Below are 27,005 nucleotides of genomic sequence, written 5' to 3'. Positions count from 1 at the left end.
TTAAGTAAAAAAGTGAAATTATATTTTTTTTTATTTTAAAAAATCGTGGAGACGCCTGGTCTTTCAAATTTTATTCGTAAAAATCTACTGTGCGGTACTAAATTTTATTTATTATTTTTTTTTTAAATATTTAATTCAAATAAAGCTGTTTTTCATTTATATAAGAGACCAACAAGTTCAAACTTAGATACAAAAAAATCCATTAAAATTACAATTTTTTAGAATTTTTTAGTAATTTTGTATTAAAGTGAAATTGTAAGTCCCTTATATTTTTCTAAATATTTTTTTTTAATTATTACAAAAATACAAATAATCATTCTTTATTATTCCATCACTTTTAATTATTATTATTTTTTGGTTAAAAATATTTAATTACTAAAAATTTTGAGTTTCTTTTAAAAGTATGTTCTTTGGTTAATTTTTTTACAATACAATATAATTTTTTTTTATTATTGTTATGTTAATGTATGTTTAGAATATCATTTTAATCATATATATTTCTAATGGAGTAGATCGTTTCAGTTCGTTTTTAAGGTTTTTGTTGTAAGTGTTGATGATTTTATTTATTGTTAATATTTTTCTAGAGAAATCTAAGGATAAAATTTAAAAATGCTGCAAAAAACCGAAAAGCAAAGATTTTTTGAGAGTATAAGAATGGAATGAATTCAAATAAATCAGTCTTTCTAGAAGGACTTGATGATATTCTAAGAGATTTTTTTTTGTTCTTGTTGCTACTTCATTATTATCATTTTTTAACAGTTCAGTTTATAATTTCTAAGAATGAGATTTTTTTTTTTGTTCTTAAAATTAACATTTATAACTCTATGAGCTAAATTTCTATCGACTACAAGAATAGTTTGATTTATTTTTTTTATTATTAATATTTTTTTTAATACTGTTTGCAAACTAAATTTCTATTTAATTCTACGTTTTTTTTATTTTATTATTTTAGACGCCATTTAATTAATTCATTTTTTTAAAAAAAATATTTTTTTTAATGAAATAATTGAATGGCGTCTTAATTCAACACAAGGGTCATAATTTTGTGCTTTTCCATTTAACATCTATCTAATTTAATATTTTTTTTATTTGTGATAGTTTAGACAAGGAACATCAATGCAACGCAATAAATTACCGAAAAAACTTTGACAATCTAGACAAAGCCGTTTGCTAATTTATATTTAATTAATATCAACTTTAATAGGCTAACAAGCTACTTTTGATTAAATAAATAGACAATTATTTAATATAATTTACTGTTTAATTATCATTTAATGTTTTGTTTGTGTAATCACTATTATTGCAACTTTTTTGTATTAACAAGGTACCATTTTCATCATTTTTTATTAATAATATTTTTTTGTCATCAAAAATTGTTTCTTTGTTTAAGAAAAATAATTTAATTTAATGCTAATAATTTTTTTCTGCTAATTACTAAATATATATTTGTGAATTTCATTCGGTTTCGATCTATGATCGCGTTACAGCTCGCTAAATATTCGTTTTGAATCACAGTGTGATGAAGTCAACTTAAACCCTTTTGTTTGTGTTTCGCAAAAAAGGCACGAAACAGGTCTGTAGTGAGGTTTTTTCATAATAAAAACTAAAAATTTTAAATTAAATTCATCAAAAAGTTGCTTAAATTAATTTTCAATTTTTTTCCTTTGAAATTTCGTTTGGATCTTGACGAGTTTGGATAATCGTAACCAACAACGGTAGGCTGCCAAGTACCATAAATGTTCCCATTGTGTAAAAACAGATCTCGTAACTGCCGTAGACGTCACGTAACAATCCTGCCGTGGGAGGAACTGTAATTGCCATTACGCTCTGGAACATCCGAACGAGCCCAATTGACGAGGAAATGCGTTCAGTTCCAAAGAGATCAGCCAATAACACGGGAATTAATAGGTACCAACATCCGAAGAATACTAAAAATTTTAAATTTTATTAAATTTGAGTTAAAATTGAAAAAATATTGAAACTTACATCCGTAACAACCGACAGCCATGCAAATCAAGTACCAAGTATTAACACATGGAATAAGCATGACAGCGATTCCAGCGCCAAAAATGCTGAAAAAAATATGTTTTAATTTTTCTCGTGAAAATTGAGGAATTTTAAAAACTTACAATGTAATATAAGCCTTGCGCCGATCAAATAATTGCAAATCCGATAGGTATCCAAAGAAAAGTCTGCCAAACAAGTCATGACAAGCACATAATCCGAGCAAAAATCCAGCGTCATGCTTCGTGTATCCAATATCGATGATGTACGAGGGCAAATAGATGATCGCATACGGAGCTCCTGTCGTCATCAAGACCGTAGACAAGCAAAAAAGTATAAAATTGCATTCCTTGAGCAGATTCAAGTCGATATACTTCTTAATTTTCCCCAAAATCGAACGTTGACTCGCCTTGTTCTCTTGCTTTATGAAACCCGCAACTGTCGTTGCATTCGGATTCGTAATGACCATACTCTTGCTAAGGCCACGATTCGAGTTAACCGTCAACGAGTTATCTGTCGCTTCGATAATCGGTATTTTTATGACAATTTCGTCGTTATTTACGACTTCCGGTTGCGGTGCGGGTGCCTTGCTACGTCGACTGCTGCCCCGATGACTCGAGAAACTCGAACGATTGCGAAAATAAAAGGACGAATCGATCGACAAGTCTTCCACGGAATGCAAAATACCCGAACTGCGCATCGGAATTTCACGCAAATGAATTGAATCGAGCACTTTGTCGTCTTCCTCCTCGGAATCGATGGAACTTTGTTGCTGCAAGACGATCGAAGGACGAGGATCTTTTGTCGCTGCAGCTTCGTTGATGGAATTACTGCTGAAAATCCAATCGAGACTCTTCTTGCTTTCGACATTTTCTTCGATCGTTTCGTAGCGATTCGTGGAGAGATTTTGCTCGGATGTCGCTTTGAGAGTTAACAAAGTGAAGTCTGGCGGCGGTCGATAAAGCATTGAAGCCATGCAAACGTGCAACATACAACTTCCCAAAACGAGAAAAGTCCCGTGAAAACCGTACGATTTGACCAAATATTCAATGAGGATGGGAAAAACGAAACTTCCGACAGCGGCGCCGCTTATACAAAGTCCATTCGCCAAAGCGCGTCTCTTTTCAAAGTAGCGTGAAACCAAAATTATGCCTGGAGTCGTTGACAATCCGCCTCCGATGCCCGTCAAAACGCCAAATGTGATCAACAAATGCCACAATTTCGTGGCAAAATAACTCAGCATGAGTCCCATCGCGCAAAATAGGCCCCCGATGAAAACCACACGACGACAACTGTATTTTTCGCATAAAGCGCTCGAGATGGGTGCTAATGCCAAACATAATGCGGATAAAATAGCCGGTATCCATGAAGCAAGACTTGCTTTCCCCTGGAACGTTTCCATTATTTCCACATACAACACGCCGTAACTCTTAACTAGGCCGGTGACCCAGAAAAGCACCGACGATGCACCAAATACCTTTAAAATGCAAGAGAAACGCGTCAAACACGCAATTTAAAATTAAATTCGTGTGAAATACTTACAATTACCCAACCGTAACCACCATCAGGACATTCTTGAAGTTTTTGCTGTTTTGCCTTCTTTTTCCTGTAAAATTAAAAAAAAAATTAAATTTAAGGAAACCTTTTTTAAATATTTTTTTATATTATTGACTGAGTTTAAAAACTTTTTACCGCATTTCGAAGAAAAAATGCATATGATAAAATCGTACTTTTTTTTTATTTGATCAAAAATCGATCAGATATCAATGAAAATCAACTTTAGAATGAATATTTATTAACTTTTAGCTTTGAAACCCATCAAAAATTGGTTGAAAAGTAACTTGAGACAAAAAGTACGATTTTTGCTCCTCATATGATAAAATCGTACTTTTTTTTTTTCATCAAAAATCGATCAGATATCAATGGAAATCAACTTTAGAATGAATATTTATTAACTTTTAGCTTTGAAACCCATCAAAAGTTGGTTGAAAATTGACTTGAGAAAAAAGTACGATTTTTGCTCCTCATATGATAAAATCGTACTTTTTTTTTATTTCATAGACAAAGACAAAAAATCAAACTTTTTAACTCACTTCTTCCTCTGTATCTCGCGTGACTTGGCGATAAGGGGTCGAGCCGTAACCGAAGATACCGTCAACAAATTTTCGTTGTCATCTTCGTCAATTTCGCTCGAGGGAGGTGGGTAATGTAACGCATTCGTCTTTACCAGAGGAATCTCCGGCAAATCTCGTGCCTCATCCAACATCAATGAAATCGGTCGTTTCGGCGAATCTATCGGTACGGACAGCACACTGACATTTTCCGAGCCATAATTGTTGTCGATGGGCGCCGGCGGAGCCGAAACAATCGAGTGCAAGGAGCCAACATTGCATTCCGCGAGCAGCGACTTGATCGTCGGGATCGTGATGGGAATTTCATCGATGCCCGGGATGCGAAAACTGCCGATCGAGGAACGCGTTGACGACGAATCGAACACTTCTTGCTTCTCGGGGGACCCATCAGGCCCGTGCAACGACCCCCACGAGTCCTGAAAGTAAAAAAAATATAAAAAAAATTAATACGACGCAATGAAACAGATGATTCGACACAACCTTCAAAGGCGAAAAACATCAATTTATCGATTTTTTTTTCACAAAATTGGTCTAGTCTTTGTTTTTTTTTATTGTTTTTTCGTGGTGATGAGTAAAAATGATGGGTCGATAGACAACAAAGAAAGGTGTCAATATCAATGAACTTTCCCATGCACGAGTCAAAAAAGCTTCAAGAAAACACATGAGAAACTTCGAGTTTTCCGACATGACACAAGCCCGAAGTTCTTGACACCCCTCAGCAAAACAACAACTTTTTGGCAACAGTTCAAACATGTGAATTTATTGCCGGGCGGCATCTCTACCAATTTGTGCCAGGTTCTGGTTAATCAAAAATAATTTAATTTTCTCGCTCTAACCACGAAAAAAACCACGTCAAAAGTTTTATAGCCAAAAAAAGATGACATCTAAGTAGGTACGAAAAAAACTCAATTTAAAGTCTCTTCAAACTACCGGCAATGTTATTTATTTTTCTTTTGCACTGAAATGGTATCTTGCCACGAAGCTCTGATTCATAAATTTTATCAGAAAATAAAAATAAAGTATTCAAAGAAAATGTCTCTATTGAAGAACTTTTGCTTATTTTTCATTTTTGAACGAGCAAAATACACGAGAAATATTTTTCATTTTAAATTTTCATCAGAATTACAGCCGGATATTTGATCAAAACGCGCGTTTGTCATTCAAACATGATTTCCGTCCTCATTGTGCGACTCTTTGCCACCTACAAAGGAAAATTTTCATTCATTCATGGAATTTATGTGGGTTGTATTATAACGCAAAATCATCACGAACACTAAATTTATCGATACCATAAAGGTATTTAAAAATAACTTTGTGTTTCATGTCTGAAGAGCACCACTCAATTAAAAAAGCGACTGGTTGTTAATTGAATTGAAGGAGCAAATTATGGAATTATGGTTTGGAATGATATCATAATATAATGGGATCGACCGAAAATTTGTGTGATAAAAATTATGGATGGGAAAATTTAAATTAATGTTTTTGATGGTTTAAAAATTTTATTTTATTAATTTATTGATATTTTTTTTATTATTTATGGTTTTTTCTAAAATTTAATATTTTAAAAAAATTTTTAACAATAATATTTTTTGTACAAGTACAAAATTTTAATTAATTTATATTTTAATTTAATGAATTTCAATATTTTTTTTATTTTGTTTAATTTTGTATTTTTTAAAATGAATAAAATAATAATATGGAATTAACCAACTTATATTAATTTTTTAATGTTCTTATCAAATGATAAAAGTTCGAAAAAATCTGAAAAAAAATTGAAACAGAAAATAAAACCGGAAAATTATATAAAACATTGAATAATAAATTTCTTAAATTTTTTTCACATTTAAAAATTTCTTCAGATTATTTTCAAGCTTTTGAAAAATAAAATTAAACAAATAAATTAAAAAAAAATAATATAAATTTAAAAAAATAAAAAAAAATATTTAAGAAAATGTAAAATCATTTAAAAAAAATTTATTTTATTTTAATAATATTTTTTCTAAAATTTTATATTTTTAAACATTTTAAAGATACAAAAGTGTGAAATTTTAATAAAAAAAATAAATTTACTGAGCTTTAATAATTAAAAAAAAAATTTTTTTAAAACAATTTTTACTAAAAAAAAATAACTCATTAAAATAAAATTTGTTAAATTTTTTTGAAGAAAATTGTATTTTTTTTTTTTTTTTGAAATCTGAAGAAAAATTTAAATACAAAATAAAGTTGGAAAAATTATAGTATAAAATATTTTTAACATCATTAATTATCTCTCAATTTTTTTCGAATTTTAAAATTTCCTCAGATTATTTTCAGGCTTTTAAAAAAAATCTTTAAATTAATTTAAAAAGAAAATTTATTTAAAAAAGTTTAAAAAATTTTAAAATTATTTTAAAAAATGGGTTCTTATTTTTAAAGAAATTATTTTTTTGTTATCTTGTTAATTGTCATTTGATAAAAAATAAATAAAAAATTTAAAATAAAAAAAAATCAAAAATAATTGAAATTATTTCCAACCATCAAAATCATTTTGATAAATTTTACAAATAAAAACTTAATTACTCAATTGTCATGTCAAATCATAAAAGCCGTCAATTACCCTCAATAAATCAAAAAAAAAGTTAAGTAATGAAAATAGGAAAAACCACAGTAATTACATCAATAAATTACTCCTAATGAGCCTATAAAACCAACGTCATTATCTAATGTCACTCCACATAAATTTTCATTGATTTTCCCTCATCAATTACATGTGCGACTCATAATATTGACACACATATTATTTTTATATGAGTAACACGTGATAATGGAAAAATGTAATTTCAAAACTGTCACAAACAATTTTAAGTTCATTTCATCATAAATACATGTTATGCACGAGCACATTAAGAGCTGTCAACCTCATTGTACCGACTCAACTCATGCCCAACCCATGAATTGAACTTGAACTTGAATCCTTGTTGTTTGTTTATTTTGTGATAACAGTGTTACGGAAGATTTTGTCAAGTCCGTGAATAGTATTTATTTGCTAAACGACGGAAAATCTCTCTCTCAAGGGTATTTGGCAGAAAATTGCGTCTATTTTGTGCGATAAATGTTCCTTGTCAAGTGTGAAAAAATGCATTCGGGCGAAGAAAACATGATTATCTCTGGAATTTTTCTTTAGTTTTTGCCCGTTGAGACATTTTGCGACTTGTTTTTATTTATTTCATGGAAACTTTCCAAAAGAATTTACAACAAAAACTTGGAATTTTTCCTTTTTTTCAAGCGTAATTCAACATTATGAAATAAAAGAAAACTTTTAAAAACAGTTTCGTTGCATGGCATTGCATAATCTTTCATCCGTTTTTGTGTAACTGGAGCAAAATTAAATTTTGTATCGACATTTTTTGCTGTTATCGGTATTATCGGCAGATGTTTGTAATGGAAAAATGACGCAAACAACAGATTGGATTTTCTTTTGATTAAGGAATCAATTTGTTTTATATTGTTTGCCATTTTTTGTTAGCACGAGAGATAGATAGTAAAGAAGCATTGTTGGCAAAATGATAAAATGCTTGTTAAATATTGCACAAGCTACGGACATTAAGATGATATGTAACAAGATTCAAGGTTAAGGTTGATCGGTTTTTGTGTGCTACGAGGGAAGATTTATTAAATTGAGAAAACATGTTTTGTGTATTGATAACAAAAGGATGGGAAATTACAACGCCTTTGGATTATTATAACAAGATTTACAAAAAAGATTAAAAATGGTTAATGCGGGATAATTGGAAATTTTTTTTTTAAGTAGCATTAGTGTTCACAAAATCATGATTAAAAATAGCTTTAATAAAAGTCGCTTGTTAAGAAGGATAAGTAAGTAAAGTAGAAATTTTTAAATTTTACGGTTTTATCAAGCATTTTTTAAAATTTTTATTTTTTTTAATACATATTTTTTACAACTTCAAGAATGAAATTTTTTTAGTATTTAACTAATCTTCTTAACTACTTTGAAAAATTATTTAAATATTTTATCAGAAAATTTCAATTTTCTGAATTTAAAAAAAGTTTTAAAAATATATGAATTTCTGTTAAATTTAAGTTTTTAGTATAGATTTAGGGTGTTTAGGTCAAAGAAAATTTTTTTTTTTCAGTTTCAATTTTTTTGCAGTTTTGAGTTATAAAATTATTAAAAATGATAAATTAGAGCCCTCTGACAAATTTTTATCCTTTTGGAGCAAGATTTGTCAAAAATTGCTTTGACACAGTTTTTGATTAGTTTTGCTCTTGATTTAGTTTTCAAAACAAAACTATGTCAAAGAAAATTTTTTTCAGTTTCAATTTTGAAACTTGAAAAGAAAAAATCTATATTTTAACCAAAAATGTGATTTTAACAGGAATTAATATATTTTTTATGATAAAATTTCAATTATTGAATCCTTATCTTTTAAGGCTCTTTGAAGTCAGAAATTATTTTTGAATTAAAATTTAAAAAATAAATAAAAAAAAATACTGTAGTGAAGATAATAAGAGGAAAAAACAGTTGAAATTCAAATAATAAAGAAAATTTTGGTAAATTAAGATAAAGGTAATTTAAAAGTTAATAGAACACAATTTCTCTTAAATGTTTGAAGTTTTTGTAGTATATGTTCCATATACTACTTTGTTTTTACCGCACAAAAAGGGCCCATTTTGTGAAACGCCGGCCTAAAAACATCGAAAAATTGTCAGAATCAAAGGCGGTAAGGTGCTAATCGAGAGTAAACATTCCAAAGAATTCGAATTGAGGCAAAGAATCTCCCGACTTGAACAAAAAAATCTGGGGCCCAGGCCTCAAAGTTGGGGAAAATGACAAAAACATGGCTTTTTTGAGCAAAAAAGTATCCTTATTTTTATAGCCGGGAAATTTTTTGAAAAAATTTTTTTTTCAAGATTTCAAAATTTTTTTTTCGCCTGTACATCGGAAACGCAAAATTTAGAAAACGTCCAAAACAAAAGTTGTTTCTAACATCAAAACCTTCATTTTGAGACGCAGAACCGTGATCTAGCTTAATTTTGAAAAATCGGTATGTGAGCCCTCATAATAAGAGGATTTTGACTTAAATTTTTTTTAATCAATTTTTTTCGCTAACATCTTTAAATGTCGCCTGTACATCGGAAACGCAAAATTTAGAAAACGTCCAAAACAAAAGTTATTTCTAACGTCAAAACCTTCATTTTGAGACGGAGAACCGTGATCTAGCTTAATTTTGAAAAATCGGTATGTGAGCCCTCATAATAAGAGGATTTTGACTTAAATTTTTTTTAATCAATTTTTTTCGCTAACATCTTTAAATGTCGCCTGTACATCGGAAACGCAAAATTTAGAAAAAGTCCAAAACAAAAGTTGTTTCTAACATCAAAACCTTCATTTTGAGACGGAGAACCGTGATCTAGCTTAATTTTGAAAAATCGGTATGTGAGCCCTCATAATAAGAGGATTTTGACTTAAATTTTTTTTTAATCAATTTTTTTCGCTAACATCTTTAAATGGCTCCTGTACATCGAAAACGCAAAATTTAGAAAAAGTCCAAAACAAAAGTTGTTTCTAACATCAAAACCTTCATTTTGAGACGGAGAACCGTGATCTAGCTTAATTTTGAAAAATCGGTATGTGAGCCCTCATAATAAGAGGATTTTGACTTAAATTTTTTTTTCATCAATTTTTTTTGCTAACATTTTTCAAAGGCTCCTGTACATCGGAAACGCAAAATTTGGAAAAAGTCCAAAACAAAAGTTGTTTCTAAAGACAAAACGTTCAATTTGAGACGGAGAACCGTGATCTAGCTTAATTTTGAAAAATCGGTATGTGAACCCTCATAATAAGAGGATTTTGACTTAAAATTTTTTTAATCAATTTTTTTCGCTAACATCTTTAAATGGCTCCTGTACATCGAAAACGCAAAATTTAGAAAAAGTCCAAAACAAAAGTTGTTTCTAACATTAAAACCTTCATTTTGAGACGGAGAACCGTGATCTAGCTTAATTTTGAAAAATCGGTATGTGAGCCCTCATAATAAGAGGATTTTGACTTAAATTTTTTTTAATCAATTTTTTTCGCTAACATCTTTAAATGGCTCCTGTACATCGAAAACGCAAAATTTAGAAAAAGTCTTTTTTGTAATTTTTAGTACATTTTGTTTATATGTTTGTCCAGCATATGAAGAATTGGCAATAATTTCTCTTAAACTAAACAATGACTCGGTACACAAACGGGTTATGTAACAAACATATACTACAATTCGAATTTGCTTTGCTAATTCAAGGTACTTTTAACTACTTTTTTTACAATTTTCAGTTGTTTTTTAAATGTGTTTGATTTTAAAAATTTTAAGGGAACGAGTTTACAACGATTTTTAAATTATTTTAGCATTACCTTTGATACGGTATTAAACAAAAAATTTAAAAACTTAAAACATATAGTTTTCAAATGCGAAATAAAAGTAAATAACTTTTACTCATAAATCATATTCCTTCCCACACAATATTTAAAGTCCATTATATTGTGAAATATTTATCCTTATTACATCAGCCTTTATGAAAGTCTCATGAGAAAACCCAAAACATGTTTACTTTAATTAAAAACATCGTTTAAGTCAACCCTTTAAAAGTAAAAACCCATATCCCAAACCTCTAAACCAGACAATGGAATGAACCTTTGGTGCGAATTTATTACATTTTTCGCCAAAAATTCCAATTACGCAAAAAGCGGAAAGCAATAAGTCATCAAAATTCCTATGAATCGAAAAAAATAATTTATCCACGCAAACGAACGATCATCAAACATCATTAATTAATTGTTCCTTAATCGTTCTTTAACAAAACAGACAATTAACCTATTATAACAATAACAATTACGCTTCTAAGTAATTTGGCTTCTTAAATTAATAACTCACTCTCCAATATCCTTGCCCTGAATTCAAGACAAAAAAAATGATGCCATACAAAAAAAATCTTCTTTCGAAGACAAATTATCATTTGCATGAAAAAATCTTTTGTTTCCTTCGCAACATCTGATTTCTACGACATAGCGCGTTGAATGCAATATCTAGCTGTATATCAGTTATATAAGTCCGCCATATTGGAAAATCGACTTTCCGAGCCTGACCTACATAACAAGCAATTACTCGGCCGTTTCAATCATATGATTTTCATGCTGTTCTCGAAACATCGATAAATTGACGGCATAATTGGTAGTTAATAATTGACTTACCTGGAAATTCCATTCTCGGGGTAGTGACATGTTTGACATGTTTTATAAGCAAATAAAATTCTTTGATGTTTTTGGTGGTGTTTCCACACTAAATTCATTGGATTCGCTTCGATAACTCCCGTGTAAATTACTTCTTATAGCTAATTTACGTGTTTATGAGTTTAGATTTGGGTTATTAGAATAATGTGAAGTGGCTGAGTTTTCCTATTTCCTAGATGATTGAGATTCTTTGTACAGTGTGATGTTTTTTTTTTCTTGAATATTGTCACAAAAATATTCGAAGCGTGTATAAAACTGACTTTTGTGTGTGTGTAAAAAATTATTCTGATAATACTTTTGAAGATTTGTTCCCTGTGTGTATATAAAAATGTTTTCCGCCCAACTTTTCCTGCTTGAAATCACTTGATTTTCACTCCACTGTTAGCAGCACTTTTAAAATAAAAAGCAATATGCGATGCTGCTAAGTTTTTTTTTATGTATGATGAAGAGTTAGCTTTGCGACGAACAGCTGGTTGAAGACTGACAAAGAAGTCACGAAGGACCGCTGTTAAATTGGCTGTCGGAAAATGGAAAAACTTGCACATGCGTTCGTCTTTGATGGGATTTTCCGTTTGTTTCGACACGTGTTGCTTTTGTTTTTGTTTGTTTTCTGTTCAGGAAATGTCGTGCGGATTATTTGAAGTCATCTTATTGACAAATTTTGACCTAAAATTTTAAAAAATTAAATTATTTAAAAGAAAATTTAATTTTTAATGAAAAAAAAATTGAATTTTACTAATTTTTAACCATTACTCTATCATGAAATGCGAAAAAATTAACCAATCACAGCAAAGAATGCTCAACCAATCAAATTACTTCATTTAATGTTTACATCGGTGAATGAAAAGCATGACAAAACCTGAAAAAAATTAAAATTTTAAATAAATTAAATAAAATTTAAAGTAAAAAACATAAAAACTCACGAAAATGTCAAGTGAACCATCGATGGCGAAAGAAGCTGTGCTTCAACAAAGCGCCAAACTACCAGAATCCACGCCGACAGTCAAGGGTTATGACTTCAACAATGGCATAAATTACCATGAGTTGCTCAATTCTTACAAATATTCCGGATTTCAAGCCACAAATTTCGGAAATGCTGTCGAAGAAATCAATAAAATGGTAAAAAATTCATTTTTTCATTAAATTTTAATAAAAAACTTGTTTTTTTAGATTGAATGTCGCAACCAACCACTGCCGGAAGACAAACAAGACATTTACGAAGAAGACGAATTTATAAAACGCAAACGGAATTGCACAATTTTCCTCGGTTACACATCAAATATGGTTTCAGCAGGCATCCGGGAGAGCATCAGATATCTCGTGGAACACAAAATGATCGATTGTATTGTGACGACAGCGGGCGGAATTGAAGAAGATTTCATCAAATGTCTTGGCTCCCACATTTATTGGTTCCTTCGAGTTGGATGGCAAAACGTTACGTGATCAGGGAATCAACAGAATTGGGAATCTTCTCGTGCCAAATGACAATTATTGTAAATTTGAAAATTGGGTGATTCCGTGCCTCGACGAGATGTTGGAGGAGCAAAAGACAAAAGGAACCGTTTGGAGTCCTTCGAAAATTATTGAAAGATTAGGAGAACGGATTAATGACAAAAGTTCAATTTATTATTGGGCAGCGAAGAATAAAATTCCGGTATTTTGTCCCGCACTCACGGATGGAAGTCTCGGCGATATGATGTATTTTCATTCATTCCGTAACCCCGGATTGGTAGTTGATATTTTGTCGGATCTCAGGAGACTTAACACGATGGCAGTCAAAGCTGTTAATTCGGGAATTATCATTTTGGGCGGCGGCGTGATCAAACATCACATTTGTAATGCAAATCTGATGAGAAATGGGGCAGATTTTTCCGTTTTTATCAATACGGGAGCCGAATACGATGGAAGTGATAGCGGAGCAAGGCCTGACGAGGCAGTTTCATGGGGAAAAATCAAACGGGAGGCAACAGCGGTGAAAATTTATGCAGAAGCAAGTCTTGTATTTCCACTTTTGATCGCCGAAACATTCGCGAGAAATAAAAATGACGAAAAATAAGTGAAAATTGGGAAGTTTTAATGGAAATTCGGTTTGATTTTTAAAATTTGATTAATTTTAAAGTCAAGTGATCAAGAAAATTTCGATAAAAATTAACAAATTTCATATTTTCTTGTGATTTTTCATGAAAATCCAATGAAAAACTGTTGAAAAAGCCGGAAAAAGATCCCAATGCAAAATAAAATATTCAAAATTCAATCCCAGTGCAAAAAGTAAATTGTCTGAAGTCACTCAAAGTAACTCATGGTAACTCATGGTCACTCATACCACTCACGGCACTCAACCCCAATGCAGAGAAAATAATTTCCGACAAATCCCAGTGCAAAAAAAAGAAACATGCCCCAGGTGTCAAACAACGACTTCTGACCAGCCCTAGGTGACAATCAAATGTCGGTACGTGACCCAGCTCACAGAAAATGGTTTTGTACATTTCCCAGCTCACAGAAAAAAATTCTGTACAAACACTATGCTCACATACGGGTTTCTGTAGCGACGTACAGACATCATCGTACCGTGTATGTGTATAGAAACAGGCAATAACGGCGTTAATTTTCGTTGATTTTCGTTAGATTCAAATTATCCGTCGTGCGGTGCGGACGTGTTTTCGTGCATTTTCCAGCTGAAAAATCGTTTTTCTCGCAGATTTTCATCAATTAAAAAAGATTAAAAAATTAGAAAAAAATATTTAAATTTTTCCCGAAAAATTTGATTAAAAAAAATTAAAAAAATAATCAGTGAATTAAAAAAAATTAGTGTTGACTCATTTATTGCGAATTATCATGCAATAAATTAAAGAAGAAAAAAAATAAAAACAAACAAATTAAAGTGATAAGAGATAAGAATAAAAAGGTAAATAAAAAAAAATTAGCAAATTTGTCAAATAAAAAATAAATAAACATGAAAAGATAAGAAATAATTGTGTTAAAAAAATATTTCACAATTTTTTTACCGCGCCAAAAAAATATTTGATTAATTTTATTTTTTTCAATGCAATTATTGAACTATTGTGTTCGTGCTCCTAAATAAATATATATGTTGCAAAAAAAAAAATAATAAAAATTCCAAATAAATAATAAATGAATCCCTATTTCCTTGTTTGTGACTTCGTATGTTGCTACGGATTTTTTTTTCATACACATTTATCGATTATTTCTGGTGCTGTTCCTTCCTATCCTTTATTCCGAGTAGTCAGTCATTCATTGCATTGGCGGTGTGCCTTTTGGAATGTGTGTCCTTTGTACGTTTGCCGCTACTGTAAATTCAACCAGAGCTATTAAATTTATCCTGTGACGTGATGTCGTCTTTTTTGCCTTTGAAAAAAATTACACACAGGAGTATTTCACCCTTTCTTTCGTCTCGTCATTAAATTTAAAGCACATGTGTGTGTGTGTGTGTGTTAGGCAGAAAGGAAGGAAGGAACAGGATCGGCGACGAAGAGGACGACGACCGTAGCGTAAATGTGTAGTGAAGTGTTTTAATGCAATGTAATTGAAGAGTAATTGTATCACTATTAAGGATGGGTGAGAAAGGGGAGGAATTGCGAAAAAAAACATCGTTTCATTCATAATTTTTATTTCTCTATCTAACTGTCTGTGTTTATTTAGAAAATAAAAACGTAGAAGAAAGGAAGAAAGGCAAACATTGCCGATGTAATGAAATGTGATAGCAGAGTGCAAACATTTCTAGCTAGCGAGCGATAGATATAAAATTTGTATGTCGCGTTGTTTGCTTTTATTTATGTTCTTTTGTTTGTTGGAAAAATGACAAAAGTGGATAAATTAAAAAAGTTATAACAGCATGTCAGGGACCTATTTTGACATGAATATGAGGAAAAGTTCCCAAAAATGTTATTTTTAATGACAAAAATTTTGAAAAAAAAAATTTTTTTAATTATGAATTTTTAAATTTTTTTTATTAACTTAATTTTTTTAGTGATTGTAATTATTATTTTTTATAATTGATTTTTAATTAAAAATTTCATTTAATTTTTTGTATTATTTTAAATTTTGCTATTTAAAAAATTTTTAAATGTATTTTTTTTAATTTTTCCATTTGAAATTTGATTTAATACTCTTTTTTTATAAAAATTGAAAAATAAAATTTTTTTAAATAGTAAAAATAAAAAAATATTTTAATTTTTATAAAAATTTATATATTTTTAATTTTAATTTTTATATTTTTACTGTTTAAAAAATTTTATAATACTTTTTTAGTTTTTCAATTTAAAATTTAATTTAATTTTTGTTAAATCTCAATTAATTTAATTTTAATATTTTTCATAATTTAAATATTTAAATTTAAATTTTTAAATATTTTTTTTTATAAAAAAGTATAAAATCTTAAAATTATAAACCAAAAAAAAAACAATTCTGTTAAATATAAGGTATAAAATATTTTTCTCAGAAAAAAAATATTTAATTCCTAAAATAAATATCAAATTTATCCCAAAAAAATCAAAAATCATCAAAACCACCCCTGATCCAGCAGATCTAAAAATAACACAGCAAAAAACACATTTTATTACAACACTTCATTTCATTCGCAATCCACTAAATAAAACTACATCATCTATTATATTACTACAACAATACCAAAAGAAGAAAAAAAGGTTTTTTAAATTGCTTGGGACAACAACTATACGAATTTGGCACGTATCACAGGGAAAAAATGCCTGAGCTCATCCAGACTGTAACAAAAGAATACACAAAGGTGACAAAATATACATCCAGGCAAATAACACACAAAAGAACTGTAAAAGAATAGAGCAAAAATATTATTTCATCTGCCAAGCTGCACTTGCAATGCTTGTGAAATTTATATTTTTGACGATAAAACTTGAAATTTGAATAAAAAGGACAATGATCCTTTTCATCAAAACCACATAAAAATATTTTTTTTATCTTGCAATAATATTTTATCAAACAAAAAACTTAATTTTTTTCTCTTTATTTTTTTTTCTAGGTTTCCGATTTCATAAAGCGATCTAAATAAAGTGACACAGATCATTAACATTAATTTAAATATTTGAACAAGCTGTGTGTTGTTATTAAAATATTGGCGAGTCCAAAATTCAAGGGTATTAAAAAAGAATCGAAAAAAAATCGAATGTGTTTATCAAATAAAATAAAAATAAATTAAACCAGTTTATCGAAAATTAAATCCGAAGTGACATCAATTTCATTTGATTCCAAAAAAAAAAGAGATTATTAAAAAAAATAAGAGAAATAAAGTAGTAATTCGCAAAAAAAATCACAAAGTGTAATAAAAAAAATTATTGCGGAAGAAAGAGATAAGATAAGATAAAAAAAAATCGATCGAAGTTATCGATAGTAATTATATTGTCCAAGTTTTTATCGCAAGTGACAACATAAGTGCAGCTGCGAACGAAGAAAATCGCTCCAAACTAATAAATAAAACATAAAACGTTACACAACACATTGATTGGATACTTCCTTTAAACATTCAACACTCATATTTGTTATTTTTTTCATAAACTGGAGCTGTTTAGTAGTGAATCAGCATAATAATATATCATTATCGGAATTGATCTGGACAGCATCTTTTTTTAGGTGAGTCAAAAATTTCAATTAAATTTTATTACTGATTCACAAGTTCTAAGAAGGTTTAAGAGACTTCCGTATTCAGTTAGAGATTTAACGCCCAACCAATTTTCACTTTGATGATGAGTCATCGACCGACTTTTTTTTTGCGAAACAAAAGAAAGTTGAACCCAATTATATCATTTTCGTTACAAAATCAACAAAATTTCTTCTTGTTCTCATTCTACGTCGCTATCTGTCCTTGCATCCGACTGTAAAAGGTCCCTATTACGCATGTATCGAATTTTTCGTGTAGCAAGCAAACGAGCCTGTGAAAGAGAACGAGGAGTGAGAATCGGAGGGATGCTGTGCGAAAAAAATTCCCAGTCAACAGCAAGGATGGGAAAGGATGACGTCACCATGTGCTGGTTATTGTTATGATGACTCATTATATTTTATTGTTATTTTTGTGCTGCTGTTGAGGAATTTCGTCATGCGGCGATAAAGGAGGCTAATTGTTCTTATAGACATTTAATGAGGAATTTTCGGAGCATTATTCGATTAAAAGTCTATTAAGAACATGCATTTTACTCGAATTTTGCAATAAATTTATGGAACATCTGTTCTTCAGATTCTGCTTTCGTGAAGTGATTGATATTTTATTAATAATGAAATTAAAGTCATTGCCACAGAGAACTGAAGAAATAATAATAATGAACAAAGTGCTCTGATTGATTTTTGCTTCTTGTTTCGTTTTTATTATTAAATTGATCTCAATTGAAATTTGTTTTGGTGTCAGTATGAGCGGAATTCGTTGCCAAATATCTCTCAAAGACATATATCATCAAATTATCTGGAATGTCGCTACTTCTGGACCCACATCAAAAAAATTTTCGCACAGTTTGATTGAATTAATTCTTTGACTCGTTGAAACTCTAAAAATAAAAGAAAAAAAATTATCTTTTTTAAATAAATTCCGTTTCGTAAGTATTTTTCAATAAATTGTGTTTACACGTTCGTTACAACAATAATTTATTAACAACATGCCATGTACTTGAGTCAAATGATAAAGCACATCAATAATTTATTTGTTATTATTTTTTTAGTACAAACATCACAGAATTCCCCGCAACACAGTAGATAACTTCTGGTCGACTTTTTGAAATATTTAACAGACATGCAGCAATAAATTGAATGATTTATGAGGAATTTTGCAATAGAACCGATCAAAAGTTCAAACGATGTGCGTTATCTCGTGCATGTAAAAGAAAAGTGATTCTCAAGTTCGAAGATGATGGACCTTAATAACGAGCTGACCTGAAATAAAGACAGAAATTCATTTAAAGTTCCCCCTTTTTTTCGAATAATTTTCAGTACAAAATGACACAAAAATAAATTTTTAATCACAATCGAAGTGAAAAGATCCTTAACTTTTGTGATTCACTTCAGTGCGAACGTCTGTGCTTGTGTGTGTGGTTGATGCATAAAATGTTGCCGCAAGCAGTAATCAATGCGACCATATAGCATGCAGGATCCAAAGCGTACTTCCTATTTTTTCGGTTTTGTACGTTAACTGAAAATAAACACAAAAAAAAACGAAGAATTTATGTTTTGAATGGAGAATTAAATTACAACGAAAATTATTCATTGCATTTTTTTTCTTTATAATTTTACAATGAAATACAAAACGAAATTTTAACCTTTTGTTACCTTTTTTCAAAAAATAAGTAAACGTTTATGTTATTTTTCACTTTGGTTTGTCATGTACTGTGAAAAATTCATGTTTCGCAAACTAAAATTTTTTTGCAAGTTTTAAATTCTTATTAAAAAATAAAAATATTAATTTAAAAATTAATAAATAATTAATTTTTAAATTAATTAAAAATAAATTTTTAGTTAATTAGCTTTAATTTTTTATTTATAAATAAAAATATTAAAAAAATAATAATTCAAAAATTAATATAAAATTAATTAAAAAAATTAAGATTTTATTCTAAATAATTTTTTAAATAATTTTATTCAAACCAAATTAACTACAAAAAAAATCAAATTTTTAAAAAAAATCTTTAAAAATATTAGTAATTTTTCATAGAAATTTAAAAATATCGAATTTTACGGATTTCGATGAAAAATTTTGATATTTTTCTAAAGAAAATTGTTCAAAATGTACTAAAATTTTTGAAATTTTTTTTTTAAATAAAATAATGAATAATTTATTAAAAAAAGTTTTTTGAAATTTTTATATAAATTTTTGATTTTTGTCCTTCAAAAAATTAGAAAAATCAAAAAATTGCGAAACATGAATTTTTCACAATTTTTAGTTTATAAAGTTAATCTAATACACAAATACTCTATAATTACTTTTTGTGCATACAAAATTACTAACGACACCGGTTTGATGTTCCGTCAAGCGTAAAAAAGTCCCAAAAGTTTATATTTATTTATTTCTATACACAAAAAATAATTATTTTTACTAAATATTTGTGAAAGTAGGGACATCTGTATGACAACTTTTAATAAATCCTCGTTCATCTGCATGGAAATCATTCATCTGTTGAATACCGGGCAATGCCAAGAGCCATTTCGTGAACAAAACGCATTATAATTATCATCGTCAGTCTTTATTTTTGTCTACCTTTTTCAAGCTAATATATGGTAAACCACTTGGTCGAACGAAATACTGCCATAACCACAGACGAAATGAACAATTAACACGCACCGATTGCTCTGAATGACCAAAACAAGTGTCTCTCTATCCATTCATAGGAGATGCCGAATAAATGAAGAGTCTTGTTTTGAAGCAGTCATTAGACAAACAGACATTAAGTTAGCATTAAGTAGATCTGTTCAGCTGTCAGTAACAGCCTAATATTGCTCGTTGAAGAGACATCATCACTCAGCTAGGAACAATAAGATGATTTCATTACCTTTCCTCATGTTTTATTCTGTAACAAAAAAGTGTCTGTTACGTATTTAGAGCAAATAATGCAAAAGTAAGAGATATATGGTTCACTTCCTTTTTTAATGCTAAATCCATAGAGCTGGTTAAAAATTCACGAAGCGTTAAAAGACACTGACTGACTAAGCTGACTCACAAAAAAAAACGGTTAGCATTCTTCTCCTTCTTTATCTTCTTTCGTATTATTTATTTAATACTTTTTGGAAGAATGATCCCAAACAACAACACAAAACACGTGAATGTTCGTTATTTTATGTTTTTTTCTGCTTTGCCATCATCCGGACAACCCGTGAGAGTTTTAATTATGTATTATTTAATTCTATTTGGCGGGCGGCAAACCAGTTTCGCAGACAGTAGCGGAAAAAAATCGATGAAATCAGGTGAAAAGGTTAAAAATTACTTGTCACCAAGTCGAAATTTATTCAAAATCAAAAGTTAACGATGGCTCGGCGTGAAATTACAATGCATTAAAAACAATTTTTGCGCATTATGATTATATGTTCCGGCAAACTCCTTTCGACACATAAATTTATCATTTTGAAACACGCACAAAAAATGAACCTCTATAAAAAGATAATTTGTGTATAATTGGCTGGTATCAAAGGCAACTTCTTTGTGTGGAATAATAAAGTATGTCCAACGAAAAAAAAAGCATAATAACATAACGAAGAAAAGAAAAGAGGAAGAATCAAAACCGCGCGAGAACTGGATGATACGAAAAAAATTACACGCAAGAACACTTCAGATGTTTTTTTGCCAGTTTTTTTTTCAGATGGATGTCGAAGAAAGAAGTGATGACATCATTGTTTGAATTTTTCGTATCTCTTGTGTGATGACGGTTTTTTTTTCGAACTAATTTTTCTTTTCTTTTCAATTTATTGTCCAAGCACTTCATTTTTTTCGTTGTGAACAACCATTAAGGGCACTTTAGTTGATGGAAGAGTGAAAACACAAAATTATAGTAGTGATTCATTGACTTGAAAAACCACAAACTTTTTTGTTTTTTTGATATAACCGATAACAACTGCTGTAAGAAATGCTACATTAAGTAACGGAAGATATACATAAATAATGATCACTAAGCATCTCGAAATGGTCATCGTATTGCTTCGTCACTTGTAACAGCATAAAAAAAATCACATTATCTACAATCTTTGTCGCCTCCAGCTAATTAAGAATTGTTTTATTTTTTTGGTTTCTATTTTTTTGAACGAGACAAACGATTTTTGTTTACACACTTGTTTGTATTTCAGTAGCTTTCTCGAAAACAAAACACGTGTTTCGCGAACAACAAAAAACAATCGCACCCGCCTTTTTGTAATACTTTTAATGAATTTAATCAATTTAACCCCGTTGGTTTGTCCCAATAATGCCCAGACCGTGACAAATGTGGCTTCTTATCAACATGCTGTTATCGCGAAATTGTTTTGCATATGTTGCAACATGTCGGTAATTGCTACCGGTCGTATATCGAAATGATTAAATAACATTTGAAATAATGCAGTGAAATATCGCGAGACTGACTGCGAGTCGAAAACTGTTGAATGTAAATTTTGTATCATTAAATTATTATTCTGATACATTGCCATGGTAAATGCATTGCAGAACAAGTGGTTTAGATGATAGATGATAAAATACGATGATAATTATACACCTTGTCTATTTACCTTGCGGTGTCTCTCTTTCGTTGTTTCTATGCATAAACATTCGTGTGAGAAGTAGAATAAAAAAAGCATAAAAAAACAACCGGACCGGAACAATTTATCATTTATCATTGATCCACACATGAGCTAGTATAAAGTAACTAACGATAAAGAGGCAAGTCGGAGCGTCGTAGTAGATATAAATAATTAATTCTCGAGTATTTTATGCGATATGGTCTGCTTCGGTAACCATTAAACACCTGTGAGTTGTGGTGCAATATATTCGCAAGCGACTTGGATGTGTTATAGTTTATGGATAACCATCCCTCACTGTAGAAAGTTTATGTGTCGCGATCCCGAAATAAATTGCGAGACGAGAATAGTATTCCATATTTCAATTCTTATTTTGATTTGTTTCAATTTTCGTAAGAATTTCTATAAACTTAATTTTTTTCTTAATCGTATTTAATTGTTTCTTTAGCTTATTTTTAAGTTTGATGAGGTTTCTGAAAATTTCCATCTTAACTAACTTGTGAGGATATTCCTCTCTTCAACTCGGGTTTAATCGGCTAAAGGATGGTTTGCTCTATGTACATATATATTTTCTCTGCTTTCGCCTTTGATATTGATATCATACAATTTACCGTGTACATATGTTGTTGTCATATTAACCCCATAGCTTTTGCTTATACATTCTTGATACAAAATAACATATTGCTTTTAAATCATCGATCTCTTGAAATAAGTTTAAGAATCACAGGAGAATTGGATGTTTTAGTCAATAAGTTATAGAAAACTGACTGTTTCTATTGAGGATAGATCAAGGAGGTACTTTTGAATCTGTTAACTTCATTACTTTTATCCTTTTTAGTTTCTATATTTTCATCCGTATCGATAAAATCTTGTAGCATACTGAAATGAGACTAAAAACTTTTTTTAATTAATATGAAATAATTATTATTTTGTTTTAAGTTACTTACCAATTTACTTTTAAATAATTTTTAAAAACTTACTTAACTTAGGTTAATAATTCTTATTCCATGCCTCGCAATTTTTTTCAGCTTCGAAACGCAATTTTTCACAATAAATATGAATTACTATCCTCGAACAAATTGTAAAAGGGTTCAGCGTGAAAGTGTAATTAATTTCAGCAGCAGTAATAAAATTACAATTTTAACGGTTTTGATGTAATCCACCATGAATTCATAAATGTCACAGTTAATTTATTTATCGTCTAAATCCTCAAGTCAGACAGATAGACATTGAATTTGCATTTAATGATCATTAAAAATTTATGCCGCTCCTCACTCTCGTTATTTTATCTCAATCGGCTTTTTCATTCACCTGTTTAATTATTTTTCCATTTATAATAATTTACTCATTAGATTCGTAGTTATTGCTCAATTTTTAATGATAGTAAACGATACGAAAATAATATAATTAATTAATGATGAAGATAGTTTTAAACGACCAGCTGTTACAAACCTCTTTATGAACTTTGGAAACATTTAACTATGATCTCGCACTTAAAATGATAAATAAATAAACAAACTCGGGAGGTAGGCGTTTTCGTCATTATCATGATGAAGGGAGCAAATACGTGAATTTATGTTGTCTTAAAGGCAGAAACGACATAAGCTTTATTTTATTCATGGCTCTCTTATTATTATTACCGAACATTAGACACAGACGAACATTCAAAATGTGGTCTCTCAAAACTTCGTCTACTTCCTCGTAATAATTTTCGTCATTTTCGATATAAAGACAAAATAAATTTATAGAATGGGGTATCATGTATGAATAATTTAACACATGTGTGCCAAAAGGGACTCTGCGTTAATGTCTAAATGGCACGAAAATGAACATTTTACTAAATAAATTTGAATTTATGCCAATTCAAGTCACAATTTTTTAGGTTTTTAGCGTGTAACTGAAGCTATAAAACTTTGAAACCACAAAATGCTCACCTGTTGCATGTTTTTTTCTCGCCGCAAACGCCACTAAAGTATCGAATTCACCTAAAATTATACGAAACATGAACAAATCTAATATTAAAATACATAATTTATTACAAATTGTCAACTTGTAAGGTGGTCAAGTCGTCAAATCGTAATATTTTAATGACATTTTTCATTATTAATACTTTTTTTCATAATGATAAACGAATTAAAATAAAATCAAATTTAACGATTCTCATGACATTTCAAATCACAACACATTAAAAGGCCATTCAACTGATAAATAAATGCCGTTGAGAGTTTAGTTTCTAATGAAACAAAATGTAAAATAAACAAATAATAAAGAAAAATTATTGCTTGATTAATTATTAAATTTTATCGAGCTGCATTTTATTTCAAATGTATTGAATTACCTCACAATTGCCGTAATACAATAATATTTTATTGTAGCAAAGTGTAATTAATATTTATGGATTGAAATGAGAAACAAATTAAATTCCATGGAATTCGGTGCATTTCAGCATTTTTTTTACATTTTCCGAGAAGAAGTTGATTTGTTGACATTCGATCTGGAATAAAAAACTAATAATTAAGATCAATTTTTGTCAATAAAATCCATTAAAAAAGCCATAAACTTCGATAAATTTTCGAGATAATGATCGCTCGGACTGAATTTTTACGCAAGCATTAATTTTTGGTGAGAAACACAACAGAAGCATCTTAATTTTATAAAACCATTTCATCCGGATATGTTACATGACAATGTTTATAAATGACGATTAAGCGACAAAAATTAACATAAATCTGCTCCGCCTCATTAATTAAACGAAAAAAAAAGTTGTGATCTATATTCGAAGGTGATATCGAACATCGAAATCCACACGACTCTCAATTAAGATACATTTTTTTTCGATGCATTGTTACTGCTTAACATTCAAATAAGCGTGACATTCCCACGCACCGAGTTATGAATAATTTTGTCACGTTTATCAATAATTGTGCGGTAAATATCGATAAATAATACGAAAAAAATTATTATTATCTACAAAAAAGAAGACCGACAATTGAATACTTTCATATTTTCCGCTTTATTCATGTCACTGACATTAAATTACATTACACATGAAATTATTATTAAGCCACCATAGGCACGATGGCATTAACAAATAATGGAACGAAATGACGATCAATAATAATGAAATCTGTTTAAATCGCATTTCCGATTGTCATTAGAGACCAATATTGTTTCTAAAGGAAGCAATGTTAGTTTTAGTGTCGATTAAGGTGAACATAAAACAATAAAAATGGAGAAAATTAATAATTATTTTAAAAACAAAATATTTTGGGGATTGATATTCGCCGCTCGTGGTTTCTTAATTTGTGCAAAATATTTTTTTTTATGAATTCCAATCACGATTGTTGTTTTGTTTTTACGTGGCGGTGAATTATGGGTCTATTAAATATATTTATTGATTTTATTATTTGATAATAATGTTGTTTGTTAAGGAGCTTAACATGGGCAGGCCACACTGATTGCCAATTGATTGGAGATTATTGTTGTTCAAATTGGCTTTAATGGAGGCGATTAATTTCAAAGGGACTTAGGGAAAGTTAATATTTGACTTCACAAAAAAAAATAACTTTTGTACCTTGAATTAAATTTTTAACCAAAAAAGAGACTTTTGAGTAAAATTAATATAAAAAAAAAATAATTTAAAAAAAAAAATTTCAAAAATATTTATTTTTTTCAAAATTTGGACCGATTTATTATGAGTTGAAATTGAATAAAAAATTATTTTAAATAAGTTTTATAAATCGATTCAAATTTTGAGAAAAAATATTTTTTGAATTAAATATTTTCATAAAAATTGTTCAATTTCACTTCACAAAAAAAAAATAATTTTTGTACCTTGAATTAAATTTTTAATCTTTGAGTAAAATTAATTTGAATTTAAAAACTTTCAAAAATATTTTTTTTATCAAATATAATTAAAACAGAAAAAATTATTTTAAATAAGTTTCATAAATCAGTTCGTATTTTTAGAAAATTTTATGTTTTTTAAAAAAAATTAATTTAATAATTTCATTAAAATTGACTTAATTTTTGTAAAAATCACTTATATTTTAATTATTGAACAAAAAATATATTTTTATTCAAAAAAAAAAAAAAAAAAAATTTTCATTTTCTTATTTTAGAACAAATTCAATTATTCAAACATAGACTTTCCCATTTTTACTACATATTTTCAATCATCCCCGATTGACGCAAATAAATATTTTTTTTTTCTATAAGGACGAATTTGCTCTAAAACTATAAATGGAACAAAAGTTATTTAAACAACAGAAATTGACAATAATTATTATAAAATCACAACTTAATTCAATTTCTATCGATTTTAAGGTAAAACTACTAAAACCAATTACTGGCAAATGACGTCGTACCATTTTAGTTTAAAACAAACACACAAATGATAAAATCTAACGAGGGTATAAAAGCAAACAATTTCTCTGATGATACCTCATTTGCATACCACTTTTCCCATAAGTTAAACAAACAGAATGAAACTCTTTCTATTCCTGTCGCTTTTCTCCATTTCCCCAACTTTTTCTCAAATTTTGAACGAAGACCAGTTTCGACAGCAAGACGAAGCATCGATTGTCGTTCCCTGCGTTCTGCGTCTCTTGAGCATTTATTTCAAATCCGAGCGAGCTCTCAAAGGATCCTTGGCAATTGTGAACTTGACACCCGACCCGAGCTTGATCGCACTCGAAGTTTTGGTCATTTTAAACGAAAACCCGAAACACGATCTCGGAGTGATGGTCAAAGATGCGACGAAATTTCACGTTCCGCCGGTTCATGTCACGGAAAAAGCGCAAAATTACTTCATCATGGTCGATAGAGCTGAACAACTGCCACAAACGATCGCACAGCTGTTTCGTTTGCCAACTTGGAACTCCTTGGCGAATGTGGTTGTCTTGTTCACGTCTTTGATGAACGAAACAGAAGTCGAAGATCAAACAAAGGACGTTTTGGAACAATTATTTTTGAAGTCGATGTACAATGTGAACGTCATGTCGCAGAAAATGGGCACTTTTATGCTGCAGAGTTACACTTATTTCCCCTATGACGAGGGAAATTGCGCGACGAGCGTCAAAAATGTTCGTCTAATCCACGAATGTACGAACCTGAAAGAGACAACAGAGGAACCTGATAACATTTTGATGAAAGCTTACAACCAACATCGTTTTCCGAAAATCCCGATGAGGCTTCATGGATGTCGTTTGAACGTATCTGTGGCTCTTCAGAGTCCCTATGTCGTCGAACAACGCGGAAAAATCCAGTCTGGAATTGAAATTCAAATGTTGAACATGATTGGACAGAAATTAGATTTGACCCCAACTTACCGGATTATCGATGAGGAGCTCTTGAACTCGTTGACGACC

General features: G+C 29.6%; 4 protein-coding genes across 4 annotated transcripts in view; 2 read left to right on the top strand and 2 right to left on the bottom strand.

Moving 5' to 3' along the window:
* The window catches only part of LOC134838028 (endoplasmic reticulum chaperone BIP-like), a 260,113-nt gene that overhangs the window by 131,479 nt on the left and 101,629 nt on the right, over positions 1-27,005 (bottom strand). The window lies entirely within an intron of this gene.
* Positions 1,506-11,867, bottom strand: LOC134838022 (monocarboxylate transporter 2). The gene is made up of 6 exons (XM_063853459.1): positions 11,368-11,867; positions 4,098-4,552; positions 3,547-3,610; positions 2,130-3,481; positions 1,987-2,072; positions 1,506-1,928 (listed from the first exon to the last, which is right to left on the bottom strand). Exons 1-6 carry the CDS (start codon positions 11,404-11,406, stop codon positions 1,651-1,653), a joined length of 2,274 nt encoding a protein of 757 aa, XP_063709529.1. The 5' UTR covers positions 11,407-11,867; the 3' UTR covers positions 1,506-1,650.
* LOC134838176 (probable deoxyhypusine synthase) lies at positions 12,245-13,475 on the top strand. Its single transcript, XM_063853650.1, is given in 3 exon segments — positions 12,245-12,525; positions 12,577-12,795; positions 12,797-13,475. Coding segments are annotated over 3 exon segments (1,077 nt in total). The 5' UTR covers positions 12,245-12,333; the 3' UTR covers positions 13,463-13,475.
* The window catches only part of LOC134838175 (protein unzipped), a 49,159-nt gene continuing 36,215 nt past the window's right edge, over positions 14,062-27,005 (top strand). The window contains exons 1-2 of the mRNA XM_063853648.1: positions 14,062-14,311; positions 16,424-17,031. The gene's annotated coding sequence lies outside the window, so the exon portion shown is untranslated. The remainder of the gene's footprint in view (positions 14,312-16,423; positions 17,032-27,005) is intronic.

This window comes from Culicoides brevitarsis, chromosome 1 (genome assembly GCF_036172545.1).
Source record: "Culicoides brevitarsis isolate CSIRO-B50_1 chromosome 1, AGI_CSIRO_Cbre_v1, whole genome shotgun sequence".
Lineage (NCBI taxonomy): Eukaryota > Metazoa > Arthropoda > Insecta > Diptera > Ceratopogonidae > Culicoides > Culicoides brevitarsis.
The sequence above is the reverse complement of the archived record's forward strand: the minus strand, read 5'-3'. Positions and strand labels throughout refer to the sequence as shown.

What these genes read in the sequence shown, in the direction of transcription:
- LOC134838022 (XM_063853459.1), bottom strand. Translation starts at nt 11,406, where the DNA reads ATGTCAAACATGTCACTACCCCGAGAATGGAATTTCCAG. An exon ending in GTGGTTACGGTTGGGTAATT is followed by an intron (nt 3,482 to 3,546) that starts GTAAGTATTTCA and finishes TGCATTTTAAAG; the next exon opens with GTATTTGGTGCATCGTCGGT. An exon ending in CGCAAGGCTTATATTACATT is followed by an intron (nt 2,073 to 2,129) that starts GTAAGTTTTTAA and finishes TATTTTTTTCAG; the next exon opens with CATTTTTGGCGCTGGAATCG.